The 16349-nt window shown below is 41.0% G+C and overlaps 1 protein-coding gene across 7 annotated transcripts in view; it reads left to right on the plus strand.

The window, feature by feature from the left end:
- BTBD10 (BTB domain containing 10) overlaps window positions 1–16349 on the plus strand; it is a 28852-nt gene that overhangs the window by 9935 nt on the left and 2568 nt on the right. For 4 of the 7 annotated variants that reach the window (XM_069016582.1, XM_069016580.1, XM_069016584.1 and 1 more), the window contains 6 exons: window positions 9690–9883; window positions 10545–10830; window positions 12452–12554; window positions 13281–13401; window positions 14387–14584; window positions 15208–15318. In XM_069016582.1, coding sequence (XP_068872683.1) covers window positions 9730–9883; window positions 10545–10830; window positions 12452–12554; window positions 13281–13401; window positions 14387–14584; window positions 15208–15318 — 973 coding nt within the window. In that variant the 5' untranslated portion in view covers window positions 9690–9729. The other 3 variants (XM_069016581.1, XM_069016585.1, XM_069016578.1) reach the window with 3 other exon arrangements.

Here is a 16349-nt window from a genome sequence, read left to right on the forward strand (position 1 = left end):
TTAACATTCTTAAAATAGCTTAGATAATTTTCTTGACTCGTAGAAAACATAATCTAGGGCTGTGAGCAACCCTGTGTGTAGGGCTTGTGTGGCAGCAAGGAAAGCCACGGGTCTGTTTGGGGCCGAGGACATGAGGCAGAACACCAAAGGGGAATGTATTGAATCCTTACAGAGGTCAGCATTAAATCCTGTTCTGTCTAGTTTGGTGAGAGTCCAGTTTTTGAAACCTTCCAAGTTGTACTGTTGTTTTCTCTCCTCCTGTTTCTTACTTGTTCTGAGATGGGTGATGGAATGGAAAACTCAGAAGGGAGAGATGCAGAAAATAAGGACTAAAAATATAATGCATATGATCCCTGGTATAAATCTGCAGAGCCTGTCAGGATGGGTTTGTATGGTTTAAAAGATGACTAAGTAATCATACAAACAGTCTTGTTTGTCTAAGCTATTGCAGAAAATTTTTGAAGACGCTTTTTATTTAAGTACCTGAGTAAGATGGAAGAAAGTGTTCAGGAACCATATGTTGACTTAACAGTGGTGAAGGTTCAAGTAAATGGTCTCTGAATTCATATTTTCATTATTAGGTCTTGTTGTTCTGTACTTTTTATTCAATTTTCCATCAGTTATTAGCTTCCCACATGTAATTTCTCTATAGTGTTGGAGTTTTTGTTGTTGTTGTAAGACTTTAATACTAATTCTCTTGCACTGAGTGCTTTTACTAGAGTTGTGCTGAAAAACCTTTGGCTTAAATTTGCCTCTTCCTTAAGATATGCCCTGGAGTTAATTTTATAAATCTGCTTCTGCGTTAGTCCCTTTTGACAGTTTCTTATTTGTTCATTCTGTTTAGATATTATTAGATCCAAAGTCTTGCCTGCACTACTGCATTTATGAACAAAATGTGACTCTGCTTTGACTCTGTTGCCATGACTCTTGAATCTTTGAAAACCTTCAATTGCTTTTTAAATCTTGTCCATAAATGAGAAGTTATTGTGCAGATGCTAAATGCTGGGATTTTTTCCCCCCAATATTATTCTTGCATGCTGGGAGGATGCATTCATGGGTGCCACTTTTCTCAGAATTTGTAAAGTGCATGAAGCATCCCCAGAAGAGTCCCTTTCTCATCTGTGGAATGATATCAGAATGTATAATCTGTTTTCCACTGTGGGACAGGTTTTATTTTTCTTCCTATAAATTGGATTTCTGCAGTTGAACATTCTGCAGCATGGGGCAGGCCTACACAAGGTATGGCATGAAAATAATGAGGCCTGCTTTTGCCACGGGCTTGGGTTATACTGTGCATCACCTGCTTTAAGTTCACTGCTAACATGCCTGCTCTTAATTGCAGCCTGGGACTAGCAGATCAAAATCTCCTCATCCAGGCTTTGTTGGCACCAGGATGGAAAGCTGTCAGGAGAAACTGAGATGGGCTGGGAAGAGCTGTTCTTGGAATCTAGAATAATGGGCTGCACTTGGTGGTAACTTTCAAAACCACCAGTCTATTAATCTTTTGTAGGGTACCCAAGGTATAGTGAGTGATCTTAGAGTTGTGGGGAGTGGGGTTTTTATTTCCTTTTTGACATCCTTTGTCATTATTCTGAAGTGACAGCTTATTGACTCTGCTGAGAAGGGAAACGTAGCAACTTCCAGAGCAAAAGCACACACTAAATCCTCCTGAACTTCTTCAGCACCCAGATTGCCTTTCCCAAATATTACCAGATATTATTTGTGGTAGACTTTGGCACATGTAATTAGAACACAGCACTTTAGGGGTGATTATGCTCAGAACCAGAATTTTTTATGGACAACTCTTCATTGTTTGTACCTTTAATCTCTGAGAATAGAAACTGTAATGGCTACATACTGTTTCAGTGTTTGGACCTAGTTATTTCGAATTTGAACTTCTGATGCTGATTTTTAATAAATGGAGGTACTTTCCAGTTCCAAGGAGGATAATATGCTTCTGAGTTTCTTGAAGTTTGATTTTTACTTAACATCCATGTTGAAAATGGAGCAGAAATTGGTATATAAATAAGGGCAACCAGCATTCTTTTATGAAGGTCTTTTGTTTGGGTAGCTTGGCAGAAGTCATAAAGTGTGAATGTGTTCCCTCCTAAAGGTTAAGTCCTTGCTGCTTTAAGAAATCCCTTTGGCAACTGAACACTCGTGAGATCTTTTCCTGAAATGGAACTGAATTACTAAGAAGTACATTACTCATGGTTGAGAGAACCCACTGGAGACCAGAATTATGTTGAATATTAAAGGATTTGGAGGGTGGAAAGTGTTGACAGAGTTTCTGCTTCAAGCTGAAGGAAGATCCTGTAGCAGTCCCCAAATTCAGCAGTGAGAATTCTTTCTGAGGGCTTCCTTACATGGAGCCCCAAGTTAAGCGTGGCCTCTGGACTGTGTCTCTGTAAGATTTTGATGGGTGCATGTCCTGTCCTGAGGGGTGGTTTTGTGGGAGTTTTGTGGGAGTTGGGAGATAATCTATCCATGGCACGTTCTTTCTACCTGACCTAGGAGTAAAGAAGAAAACACATCCTAATTCTGCTGTGGAGAAGAGACCCCATATAGGGAACCAGTGCACTGTTCCTTGCTGCTGGGGGACTGTTCTATTAGAGGCAAAAAATGCCTGAGAGAGGTTTTTCCAGCATGCTTCTCATGCAGCTTATTATAGCCATGTCTTCCTTGGCTTATTTTGAAGGGAAGAAAAGGCTTACAAGGCTGATGGTTATTCTTTGCCTGGGGCATGGGGAGGGTGCTTGTGTGAACCATCACAAGACCCTAAAACCAGGAGAAGTTTCTCTGGTTTGGGTAACTGAAATTGTATGAGCAGAAATCTTCCTTCCATGTGTAAAGAGCTGACTCTTCAGCCTGGAATGCCGATGTTCTCCTGCCTTTCTGATCACGAGTCTCTTGTTTTTCCTCTTGACTTCCCTCTTTATTACAGCAGTCATTTGCTGAACAATCCTCCTCATTTCTTCAGCTTGCATCATGTTTTAATTTCCACCCTACGACATCTTGATTGTTATTTATTGTAGGACTTTTTTTTTTAAACTATTCCTCCAGTGTATTGTGACTCCTTAAAACAGCCTGCAGACATTCTAAAAAGAATCATTTAGATAAAGCTGTCTCATAGTGCCTGGTTATCCTCCTGCCAAAAAATCTTTGGAAAATTTTACCGACTTGTGTATTAATTTGCTTTGTTGATTTTTGTGCTTGGTGGGCTCGACTTGTCAAGCATTTGATGACCTATTGCTGTGCAAGTGCACAGTGATTTGTGATCGGTAAATGTACTGATTAGTATAATTAAATACTAATGATGTTTAAGTTGTCACAAAGAATAGTACATTTTTCCTAGCTTAGACTTGCTGGAAAAGGGATGCTTGTAGATTAAAAAATGGAGGTTGTGCTGTCTCGTTCTCAGAAGTCTCTTGCTGTACCTGCTTATGAAGTCAGTGAAAGGTGAATTTATTTGAAATATTAATCCAGGCAGACTTTACAGGAACAAATGCCCCGTCCCCTGAAACTCTCGTGGCTCTGCCTGTCTGGGCTGATGATTGCACACGCGAGAGCTGTGCCAGGGAAAGTTGCGGTCGCCTTTTGTCGGCGGTGCGCGTGTGCCGGAGCCCGGCGGCCGGCGGGACCGAAATAGCTCCGCCGCCCGGCCCTGCCCTCCCCTGCCCGTCAGCCGCGGGGCCCAATGGCTGCGGCCGGCGGGGCCGGCCCGCGGAGCTGCGGGGTCACACGTCAGCGGTGCACCACGCATGGCTGAGTCAGGCACGGCGAGAAACCGAATCCTCTTCCTATCCAGAGGGGCTCGCCGCTCTCAGCGCTTAATGGACTGGAGAGCTACAGTCGCTTGTCCTGGAGGGGAAGATGATGGAGGAAAAAGTAAGGCTCGCTGATGGTGCAGCGAACTATTGAAGAAATGATGGAAAGATCTAATATGCTGAACTTAACAAGTAATGCCAAAGGATGCTGATCTGGCTTTCAAAGCTGCCTTATTGGAAGGAACAGAACTCCTTTGTGCTCTGATTCCGAAATTGTTCCCATGCTTCTGTGTTTCCTCCCTGATAGACACAAGAGGAAGGTGCGTATTTGGTAACAGGAATAATGTGTGGGCAGTATTCAGGAGAAGAATGAGGAAAAGGAAAAGTACTGTCCTTTGTGTGCACAGGTCAATTGAAATGTCTGCTGACAAAGAACAAGCTTGAGGGGGAGGAAGAGGGGAATAAGCGCTGTCGTTGTGTAAGTCCTGGCAGGATGAGCAGAAGGGATTTTTTCTAAAGCCTCGGAGCAAGGCAGCTGTAACTTAGTGTGTAGATAAAGCTCTATAGCCTGATTCTACAAGTGTTGATTATGGCAATCATCCTAGCAAAGGATGGATCTAAGTTTATATTTTAAGGAGAGTTAATATAAGGTTTAGAACATAGGGGAAAAAAGGGGTAAAAATCGTGGTTAATATTCCACTGCTATGTCCTTTTTATTTATCTAAGGTCTCAGGTTGGGTTTGAGAGTAATAAGCATATTGGTTAAGCACCATAATTCTGTGTAGACAAGAGCTGGTTTTATGAAACAAGTATGTTTATTGGCAGCATTAAGTAGGATGCACTGGAGTTTTTATGTTGGAATACATGCTAATTGTTTTGGCAGTAGAATTAATTCGGTCTAATGACTTCTTTTAATAATTAGTAATCTATTCAAAGCAATCTGTTGTTATGTATAAAGACAAACTGAAGCTCTCCTTCTACAGATTATTCCAAAGCATCATTAAATTGAAGAGCATTTACATTTTTTAAAAACAGCTCTTCCTTTACTACAAAAATAGGAAGCATTACCAGTATGACAAGTTGCCATTTTGATGGTACTTCTTTTTTCTCCTTCACATATATTAAATAGATTTGCTTAAATAAAACCTTGAGCTTATTTGGTTTTCTTCATGAGGCAGCTGCTTTTAAAGAAAATGCTTTATTCCCTTACAAAGGCAGAGCTTCCTTGATCCCTGTCTGAGGGGGAACATAATTTATGTCATTGACTTAAAGTTCTTGAATGGGTGTAGTGCACATGTTCCAATGTTCCTTTGGAGCCAGGGAAAAATGTGTATTGAATTTGTGAATATTGCCAAAATACATGGATATTCATGAAGTTGTTTGGTTGTTTTAGTTTGGGTTTGTTTATTTGGGTTTTTTTGTTTGTTTGTTTCTTTTTTTCCCTGTAGGAAAATATTTGATAAAGCAAGATTTTCTTCCCTTTTATAAACTTTTGGGTACTGGGTGTTCTTACATATATGGGGCTTTTTTCCAGCTTTAGTGAGTGAAGGAATGAGGGTTTAAAATGGTGTTTTCTTTGTTCTTTCCTTTCTTATGCTTTTAAATGAAAGGCAAGGTGTCAGTAGGCACGCAGGAGAAAATTCTGCTTATGGGTTGGTGCTGTCTTATGGCTTCCACAGCCCAGAGCGCAGCTGGTGGTCATCAGCTGGGGAATCAGTTGAAAGCTGACTTTGCAAACACTTCTTTTCAGGGTGAGATGGTCATTGTAGCTTCAGATCTCTTTCTTGGAGGCTTGAACTAAGGCTCTGTGCCGGCTCCACTGGGTGCTGTGGGCTGAGATTACAGGTAAATGCAGTGTGGCAGCCATGGCTTCCTGGCACTTGGAACTCTCAGCATCTCACTGCTGTTGAGAAGTCCTGGTGGTGTCTGGTCTGCGTGGTGCTTCTGTGCACCAGAAGAGTTCCTGTTTGCCTGTTCTTCAAATGGGGCAGCTCTGCTTTGGTCAGTCCCATATCCACTGGTGTAGATTGGTAGGAAGCTATAACAACACAGCTGTGGAACTCCCCAGTGAATGCCAGTTTGTCTTGCCTTCATTGCTGGGGCCAGGCTTGTACTTAGTCCTTCACATTGCTGGTGTGCAGTGAAGGGTTTGTGCATTCCCTGCAGAAACAACCTCCTGGCCCCACTGGCTTTGTTAGCAGGAAAAAGGGGATGTGACCAACACATCCTTCTATGAAAGAAATCAAAATTACTTGGTAGTTCTGATGTCTTCCTTTTTCTTTGAACACTTGCAACTTCTCCTGAAGCCTGTTTACAGGAAAATAGAAGTCACAGGTCTTCTTTCATATGTACTGGCCACAGATGTATCTCCTTTTTCAGAGTAATGGTAGAGAAGATGAGTGACACAACTTTCCCAGTCAGGTATCACAGGGTAAAGCCAGTGCCTATCTATTTTGATGTGCTAAGCTCTGCCTCTGTTTGTTCCCTTTGTTCAGATTTAAACTCATATTAGTTTTCTTGTTCATTGCAGAGCTAAGTGGTATTAAGGGGTAGCATTGATCTGAGTGCTCATGCTGTTGAACACATGGAACTTCAAGTTTGTTGGCTATATATCCAACAGATCAAAGAAATATTTTTTGTGAACTGTGATGACTCAACAGTGATGAGATTTAAGATTGACATTTTAGATGGCTGTTACTAAGATGAACAAAGATTCATGATTCAGCCAAGTGCTTTCTCAAGCCAAACTGCTTGAATTCTCGAGAATCTTGCAATTTTGGCTTGCATTTTGTGGCTAATAGATGATGTGTCAGTCTCACAGTTAGCATTAATCTGTGCATTAGAGGAGGAAAGTACAACATAGAAGCAAGCAAAGGAGTGCTGGGGCCAGCTGCAATTTGAACAGCCCTTTGAAATTATTTACTAATCTGTCTGTTTCAGAACTATTTGATTTACTATTCAAGAATCGTGTCCTCCTCCAGCTGGCAGCCTCTGCCTCTCTGGTGTGGTGTGCTGAGCTGAATTGATGGCCCAGGCTCCGCAGGGATGGCCGTAGCTGGCAGCAGGAGCAGGATAGATAATCCCTGAACACTGCCCCTCTCCTCCAGGCTTGCTGGCTGCTGGCACCAAAAGCAGAAGTAGCCTCAGTTCCCACTCTGGGAGGTCCAGCCGTGCCTGACATGGTCTTTCCTTTGGGCATGGCTCAGGAGGAAGTGTGGTGCCAGCTGAGTCAGTGTTGCTTCCCGTAGCACCTGTTTTTATCAGCTCCTAGGAAGGGATTATTAACTAGGGCTTGCCCTGCTTCACTGGGAACTCTGAATCACTGCTTGGAGGGTAATGTGGCTTTAGATGGTTTTCTGGATTAAGAATCACGTTTTAATTGCCTTCTCTGTTAAAGGGGAATTCATGTTTGCTCTGCCAAAAAGTGTGATAAGCCTGCATCCCATTACAGTGTCTCAGTTTCATTTTCTAGCATGTTTCCCTTATTTAAAGCAAATAGAGCTCTTTAGTTACTGAGAAACAGTGAGTCATGCATTTTGATACTATAAAATGTGACACCTGCAAAACTCTGTTTTCTCACAGCATGGTTGGAAATGTTATCAGGTCTAGGATCAAAGCTGTGCTTCAACAGAGGCCTGATCACATGAGGCTTTATTGGGATTTGCAGAGATGTTTTGTCACCAGACTGCTGTGTAGGTGTACACACATACACACCCCGTTTTGTGGCATTCTTGATGATACCATAGCATGCAGATATAAAAGCCCAGATGAGATACAGAGGTTCTTTAAAAAAAAAATTGACCTTTTTTTTGAAGTTTAGCTGTAGTCGCAATGGATATTGTCACATTTAAACTGGAGTTAGACTTTGGTCTTGAGTTTGAGACTGTAATCCATATTTCTTCCATATTTCTGATAATTTATGGGCATATTTTATATCTATTAAAATGGTTAAATTATGTATGTATATGTCTGTCTCAAAGGAAAGGTGCAAACGTTTTCCTAAATTGTTGATGTTTTTGAAAAGGAGGTTTTCAGATGTCACTCTTGCAAACTTTTGCACATTTCACTTTAAAAATAAAGAATTTACCTTTCTCTAATAGAGAGGTAAAACAAGTAAGGAGATATGTTAGCCACGCTGAAATGTTATAAATATTAATACCTTCAGAATTGCCCTGGAAGTCCTCAGGAAATTTCCTTTTAATGGAAGTGCTTGGATCATTATTCTTGGACTGTAAATCTGAGCGTTTTCAACCAGAAGCAAGGCTTGCAGTTCTTTTCACTTATTCAATAGACCTTTGGATGACTCCACATCCCAAAGATGCATTTCTTACTGCAGCATATTTTAAGCTTGGCAGGAAACAGGATTGCAGTAGATTCCCTCTGCACCAAACTTGTGCTTTGTCGACAGGAGATCCTGCCCTCATTCGGGCAGGGTGGGGAGACGCTTGTGTGCCTTAGGGAAAGGTACATTTCTGATTCCTTGCATTGTCCTAAACGCTCATTTATCACAGCCTTTTTGTTCTCTAAGCTCCTCTTCTTATCAGTCACTGAAACCTGAAACTGCAACATCTCATGCTAATGGAACAGCCTTATTTTTTTGTTGGTGTTGTTACTTCTAAGCAACCTAAAAAGAGGACGCTGCTCAATCTGCTTGTCCAGTGAATGCTTTTGTATTTGTTGTGCTTGTCTTAGCTAGGTCATCATTCTTAGCTCTCTGTGTTCTGCTACAGCATTCCTGCAGTCATTATTTCAGGTCTCTTGGTAGGAGTTATGGGATTTGCAGGCTGCAAGCAAGTGGGGCACTGAGGTTCCTCTGGGAAATTCTGACTCTGCTTTGTCTGTCAGACCTTGTAGCTGTGCAGATGTGTGTCTGGGTTATCCACTACCTGAGGCTTTGGGAATTTCTTCAATTAAACCCATAAATAAGGAGTGTTGTCATGCCCACACTTGAAAGTTAAATAGCAAAAGAACTGCTTTAGGAATTCTGGTGGGGTGCAAGGACACAGACATGTCTGTGCTGTCCAGACATAAATTTTTCTCTTTTAAAGAGTATAAATAGAAGATATAAGGATTTTTGGTAAATTCAGCAATAGCTGTTGCAAGTTGGTATTTAAATTTTAGATAGTTTCTGAGAGTGGTGGATCTCAAAACTGACTAGTTTTGTTGGTTGGGTTAATAATTTCAAAATGTAATTGATATCTTTAATTGAGTAATGTAACTTAATCACAGTCTGAAACATCTTAAACTATTATATTAAAGTTTGCTGGTTTGGAGCAAATATGCTACTTGTTACTGACAGTCTGGTGGGCTGTGGCTTTGATAGTATAGTTCATGTTTGCTGCCTGGATTGTGGTGGTTTATTATTGTTCTTTTTAAGAACAAGTGAAAATTTAAAACAGAATGTGCAGAAATAAACTCTTGACTGGTGTGTCTTGATCCCCTAGTTTATGGCTGACTACCTTTGCAAAGGGCAAGTTGCTGGAAAAGTGTGAAGTCAGCCTGTGGTCTGAGAAGGGCTCACCAAAATAGGTTTCATTGGAAAAAAATGATGCCCAACTTCTAATTTCATTGTTTGATTAGAAAATCTAATTTAACAGTAAGAATCAAAATAAAATGCTCATTTGTTTGACTCACCCATTCTGGAAGAGATTTGTGTGAATGCAGGTTCACATGCAGGCTCAGCTGATCAGGTGCTGTCTCTGTAGATCACACAGCAGCAAACAGGTAGTTCCTGCTGTCTACTTAATGTTCCAAGTAATTGTTCCTGTTTGTAAAAATAAACATGACTACAACAAAGAAAATTGAGCTGGATAATCCTAATCTTGGAAACATGTCCACAGTGTGTGAATGCCTTGAAAATTTAGATGTGTAATGTCCCTGAGATTTTGAAATGCTGAGCATTTCACTTATTTCTGTTTTCAGCACCTCATCCCGTGTTGCTAAAGGAATAGACTACACCAAAATGAGCCTCCATGGTGCAAGTGGTGGACACGAGAGATCCAGGGACAGGCGCAGATCAAGTGACCGATCTCGTGACTCATCCCATGAAAGAGCAGAATCTCAGCTCACTCCCTGCATCAGGAATGTCACTTCGCCAACAAGACAGTATCATTCCGGTGTGTGCAGATCTCTGCCATTTCAGGATTAAAATTCTCTAAACTTGAGTACTATTTTGTTAAAGGAATACAATAAAAAGTGTTATTTGTTGATGACACAACATACCATTTCTTACGTGTGCCCTGGGCTGGGGATACCCTTCTTTGATAGGCTGTAACTTCTTCTTCAGTCTGCAGTGTGTATTCCTACATGATGCTCTTATTTAGTTCAAAGCACAAGAACAATCTGATTTTGCTAAGATAATGGAGTAAACACTTCCCTTTACTGGGTAGGGTCTAGATATTTGGAAATAGAGGAAAAAGGGATTTTGTGTAAATGACAAAACATGGTTTATTTCTTTGAGCTATAGCACCAACTGTGATGCAAGAGCTTCTGTATTGTGTAGAGTTCCTTTTTCAGTACTAGAATAGTAAATTTTCTTTGTAAAGACTTTTGGGGAAGGTGAGGTGGCTTTGATGTCTATGTGACACAAACTTCAGAATCTCATAAATGGGCAGTTATTTTTGAAGGTTTCTTTAACCAGAATAGGTTTAACCAAAATAATTTCTACTTAACTTCTCAAATTGATGTGTTTTGTGCCTGGAAAGACACCAACTGCATAGGACTCGTGTAAATCTCTAATTTCCTGTTTTTTCTCCTTCCGCCTCGTGGCCACTAAAGATCGAGAGAAGGATCACAGTTCATCTCGGCCCAGCAGCCCCCGGCCCCAGAAGACATCCCCAAATGGTTCTGTTGTCAGCATGGGCACCAGCAGCAGGAACAGCAGCCAGTCAAGCTCAGATGGCAGCTGCAAGGCTGGTGGGGAAATGGTGTTTGTGTATGAAAATGGCAAAGAGGGAGCTCGGAATGTCAGAACTTCTGAACGAGTGACGCTCATTGTGGACAACACCAGATTTGTTGTAGATCCTTCCATCTTCACTGCACAACCTAATACAATGTTGGGCAGGTTTGTATCTTTTTTGGGTTTGTTTTTTTTCCTTAGTCCCCAACTGTTACAGAGAGGCATAAATACTTTGTGGGTATTTACACTGTTTAAATAGCTGTTGGACTTGTATTGCTGCAGCCGATCTTGCTAGTTTAATATTAACAGTTTGCAAATGTCTTTAAGTAAAAATCACATGCAAGTTCTCCTCTGGTTTTGGCAGGGAGGCCAAGAGATGTCTATTATCTAGAGATGACAGCTAATAAATTAACATTTCATGATGTTCCCATTTCTTTCTGTCTTCCTGGGCATTGTCTTTGTGTTCAGTCTGCCTCATTCTTCCTCTTGCTTCATAAAACAAAGTGACATAGTGAGTGTAGACAGTCTCTTTCAAAACAGCAAGGAGGAAAACCTTGAAGGAATTTATTTTGCTTAGTGGGCCTATCCAGACAACCTTCAAGCTCAGCCCATTTATCTTCTGAAATATCAAATAATCAGTGTAACAGAGCCACTCAGCAGAGACACTGAATGCTCAAAATGATCCAACACTTGACTGCAAGTCCAAAATATGTGTGTAATGTTTTCTGTAGCAACTGTAATGAGCGACATATTTAACGTGTTTGCTTGGTGGGAAAAGATTCAATACTTGACCTGCTCAAATTCTGGTTGGTTTTGCCTTGTCCAAATGCAGAGGGCACCACTTCAAATCTTGCATCAGGAAAGAAAAGAAATGAAGGTTTGTCTGTGTCACTTTGGACTTGGCTTTTTCATTAAAATATGGTTGTTTCTCAGCACACAAGGATATAATCATACTTAAAATACATATATATAAATCTCTTTGCCATGGTAGAGGTAATAAATGTATTTAAACAATTTCTGCTCTGTTTAAGTCACCACAGTGTGGGATAAATAGTACCTTGGATCCCTGTTTTGAGAAAAGTTGGGTGAGTCACAGAGAAGGCAAAAATTGCTTCTCTGTCTAAACTGTCAAAAGAAATAAATGGAAGACTCAATAGAATTAAATAATTGATTAAAAGTGCTTGTATATTATATGATACATGCACACATGTAAATATCCAGACAGACTGGAAGTGTATCAGCTGAAATAAAGCAATGAAATAGTTTCCTTTTCCATGCCCTCCATACTCCAGCCTTGGAGTATGTGGTGCTGCCTAATGCACTGGATTTTTTGTGTGTGTGTGATGGGAGTTTTTCTCCCTTTGGGATGGGTTCAAGGAACAAGCTTATTTTATCTTCTGCTAATTGAAAAGTAGGTTAATAAGGATACAGAAATACCACTCTAACACGTAGGTTATTTATAAACCCACTTTCCCTCAATGTCAGTCTGCAGGACACTAAGCAGGAACAGCTTGGGAGGTAAAAGTAACTATAGTAAGAATGTATTATTTGCCTTAAGCCTCTATCCTGTTAGACTGCCTTTTCCTGAGTATTATTTCTTGTCCCAAAGAGTGGTCAGAAAAGACATGTCAGATCATTAAGTGAAAAACCTAAACCCAACTGAACAGAAGGCACTGCTTTTTCCCTGCAGTTTCTGTACAATTTTTTTGCATTTTATTTTTTTTATTTACAAACAAGAAAACCATAGTAAGGAATTCTAACCCAAATTACTTTGATTCTTGAGCAGGATGTTTGGATCAGGCAGAGAACACAACTTTACTCGTCCCAATGAAAAAGGAGAGTATGAAGTTGCTGAAGGAATTGGTTCCACTGTGTTTCGTGCTATTCTGGTGAGTTTTTAGGGGCAATCACTATTAGGACAAGCACTATTAAGAAGTAGAACTTCCTGGTTTAACCTAACTTGCATATCTAGATTTTGTGGATGGCATAGATACTGCTCTTTTGTTTAGTAGAGGGGGGGGGGAAAATGCTTGACAGGGAACCCCCTTTTCCTAGACATGAGCATGTAACAGTCGGGGAGAGAGAAAGCACACATGAAGGAAACCAAAGATTACTTCCTGACAGACATTAGTTTACCTTTTCCTATGCATTTAGTTCACCAAATTCAGGTATATTCTGCCCTTCTAGAGCTGAAATTAGGTGACACAGAGTGCTGGAAGTTAATTTCCTGCAGCTAACAGGAGTAAAGCAAACTTCAGTCTGAGATGGAAATGGCCCCTTATGTATTTCATATCCACACAAGGAAGTAGAGCTGCTGTAGTGCTTTGTCAGTAGACTTGGAATGGGAAGAGCTCAGTGAAGTATAGATAAAAGACAGCAAAATTATCAGTATTAATAGTTGTCACTTAAGTAACAGTTTTAACCAGAACTCACTGCTCTGAATGCAGCTCTGAAAATGATAAATTTGAGGACAGGAAGATCACAAAGTTTAACATTTGTTGCTGTCTTACATTTTGGGGGCTTTCTTTGTGGAGAAAGTATCATAAATAAAATGCTGAAATGTTTCTGTTGGCGAGGGTTGTGCATTGTGTTTTTTTCTTGGTGCATTCCTGCAGGATTACTACAAGACCGGGGTGATACGCTGTCCTGATGGGATATCTATTCCTGAATTGAGAGAAGCATGTGACTATCTCTGTATCTCCTTTGAGTATAGTACTATAAAATGCAGAGATCTGAGTAAGTACAGAGTTTATTAAAATAATTTGAATTATACAAATTGATTTAAGTGTATGTGTTAATTGTAAATCATATCCTTAATAGAGATAAAGAAGATGGCTGGCACTACATGAATGAAATCCATCCCTTTTTGTCTCTCATGTAATAAAGCCCTAAAAGCAATGGATTTATGTTCTTTGAAAAATAATGTCTGATATTTCAGTATCTGATTCTCTGCTGTGGTCACCCTGGGGAGTACTTCACTCTATGATTGCATGAGCAGTACAGATACAGTAACATTCAGTGGTACATTTTTTTTCTTGCTTAGGGGGATGAGGCTGTCTCCCTGGTGGAGGTAGCACAGCTTTGCTGGTGGAGTGGGGTGCTCCAGGGTTCCCAGCATGTGCCGTTCTCTCCAGCTCCTTCATCCCTGAGCACAGCCCAAGTCTTGCCTGTGCCTCTGGTCCCTGTGCTCTCCCTCTGTGTGCAGTGCAGGGGCAGCCCTGGGAATGCTGTGCAGGACACCTGTGCCTTCCCCAGCAGGGCCACCCACCCTGCCACACGCCCAGAGCTCTCCGTCCTTAGAGGGATTTAGCAGCTCCTGCCGTGAGGGCTTTGAGAAGCTTTGGTTTTAAGCTACTGCTTATGAAACATGGGCTGTGTGCTCTGCTCTTCCAGCAACTGGCTTAAATAATGTTTCTTTTAGGAAAACCGAGAGCAGTCTTGCACAATTACCAAGTGTTTACCAGTAGTAAAACATAAAGGGGGTCTCAAAGTCACTCCTCTGTCTGCCCAACACCATGTTAATATCTGCAAGATGGGCCTGTTAGTTTCAGCTTCTGGTAAATATTCAAATAAGGTCTGAACTTACATAAGCTCATAGACTAAGTGTCTTTATACCTGTCTGCAGTAATACTACAAGATAAACAGATCTTCTGTTTCTTATTGCAGCCTTCATCTCTTTACCAAGCTCTCAAATGTGCCTATGCTTAAAATTTTCTTCTAGGTGCTCTCATGCATGAATTGTCAAATGATGGTGCTCGCAAGCAATTTGAGTTTTACCTGGAAGAAATGATCCTCCCGCTAATGGTAGCCAGTGCCCAAAGTGGGGAGAGGGAGTGCCACATCGTTGTGCTGACAGATGATGATGTTGTTGACTGGGATGAAGAGTATCCCCCACAAATGGGAGAGGAATATTCACAAAGTAAGTTTATCCTCATTGTTCCCAGCAAGCCACACCATGGTAGAGGTAGCAGTGAAAGTGCTGATTTAAAGTTGTTGTACAGAAGCACCATTAGTAAAGTCTTTACAATATCCCTGCTGCCTCACATAATAAAAACCTCTTCGTTTGGGTAGTTCTGCTTAATACTTTGTTTCACAGAAGCATATGTTGCTTGTTATGTTCAAATCTAATTAAAAGGAAAAGCTAATTTTTATTATTAAGGTATTGTCAGCTAGTGAGGGGGAAGAAAATACTTCAGAAAGAGCTTGAGGAAAAAAATGGGTAAGAGTCATGCTTACTGTGGGAGAACAACTAGAAGGTTTTTTTGGGAAGGAAACAAGTGTTGTTATTTTTGGAGTAGTACAGTTGTGAGTATGAGGAGTTTAAGCACCTGTAAATGGACTGTCCTTCCCTGCAAGACATGCAACCAACCCATTCCCCAGTGTCTCCAGCTGTTTTCTCAAGTGCTTGAGTCTCCCCCTCTTCTGAAATAGAAGTACTGGAGTAAAGCAAAACAGTGGAAAAGATAAACTTATGTGTTTTAAGGCTAGAAGGTTACTATTTGAATATATGGGGTGTTTTTTCTCATTAAAATGTATTTTTAGTTATTTACAGCACGAAGTTGTATAGATTCTTCAAATACATTGAAAATAGAGACGTGGCCAAATCGGTTCTGAAGGAAAGGGGGCTCAAGAAGATCCGCCTGGGCATCGAAGGTAAGGGAAGCATTGCTTGTGCTCTCAGGGCTTCAGGGTCTGCTGCACTTCTCTGCTTTATGGTTTTCTCTGTAGCTGGAAAAGAAAGGGGTTGGTGTTGTCTTGCCTACTGAGGCTGGGTGACAGAATGGGCAACAGAGGGGGAATGGTACCCAGCAAGCAACAGGCTCCAGACTGGTGTCCAAGCTGTGTCTGGCTGCTGGGCTCTGTGCAGACAACTTAGGTGGTTTCTGCTGACTTCATGACTTGCACCTCATACCTTTTGCTCTTTAGTTTCCACACAAAATCTTCTCTGTGCTTTGTTTAAAGTAACATTTGTATAGCTTTGGACATTGTGTTCTTGGGTTGGTGTCCTTTTCAGGGTGTGAAATGAAAAATGTCATGTTAAGTGGCAGGCAAACATTTTCTTTCGGGAAATACAAAACTCTCCAGTGGATCAGTAAAGTGCAAAGAAATCCTGATCTGTGAAATAAGCATCTTGTTATCCTCCAGTTAGGAGGCTGGTCTCTAAAATCTCACTGAGTAGTCTGATTTTTATTGTGAGTCTAAGAACTGGGTTTCTTTGCATTGCATTTTTCTTCTGATTATATTTTAGAATCCAGCCTTTATAATTAGCAGGATTTCTATCATTCACTCACCAAGTTGTCATAGTTACGTTTGTAATTTGCCAAGAAAAAGCAAATGCTTTTAACTGGTGAGCTCTAAAATAACTAATTTCAGTTGAATAAGGTTGGGAGCCTTTTAGCTAAACAAGAACTGGCCCTGCCTGTAATGCTGGCTTATACTGGATTATTTCTGCTGGCGTTTCTTGGTTTGGGCAAGGAACAACCGTGGCATCAAACTGCAGTGCTGGTGCCCTGTATAATGTGCGAAATGCACATTGTTGTTGGGGCACAGGGAGGAGTTGGCTCAAACACAGGATAACCATCATAACCATCTGAACTGGCAGCGCTGCTGGTGCTGTGCTGTGTGTCCCAGCAGTGCTGCTGGTGCTGTGCTGTGTGTCCCAGCAGTGCTGCTGTGCTGTGCTG

This window comes from Aphelocoma coerulescens, chromosome 5, assembly GCF_041296385.1.
Source record: "Aphelocoma coerulescens isolate FSJ_1873_10779 chromosome 5, UR_Acoe_1.0, whole genome shotgun sequence".
Classification (NCBI taxonomy): domain Eukaryota; kingdom Metazoa; phylum Chordata; class Aves; order Passeriformes; family Corvidae; genus Aphelocoma; species Aphelocoma coerulescens.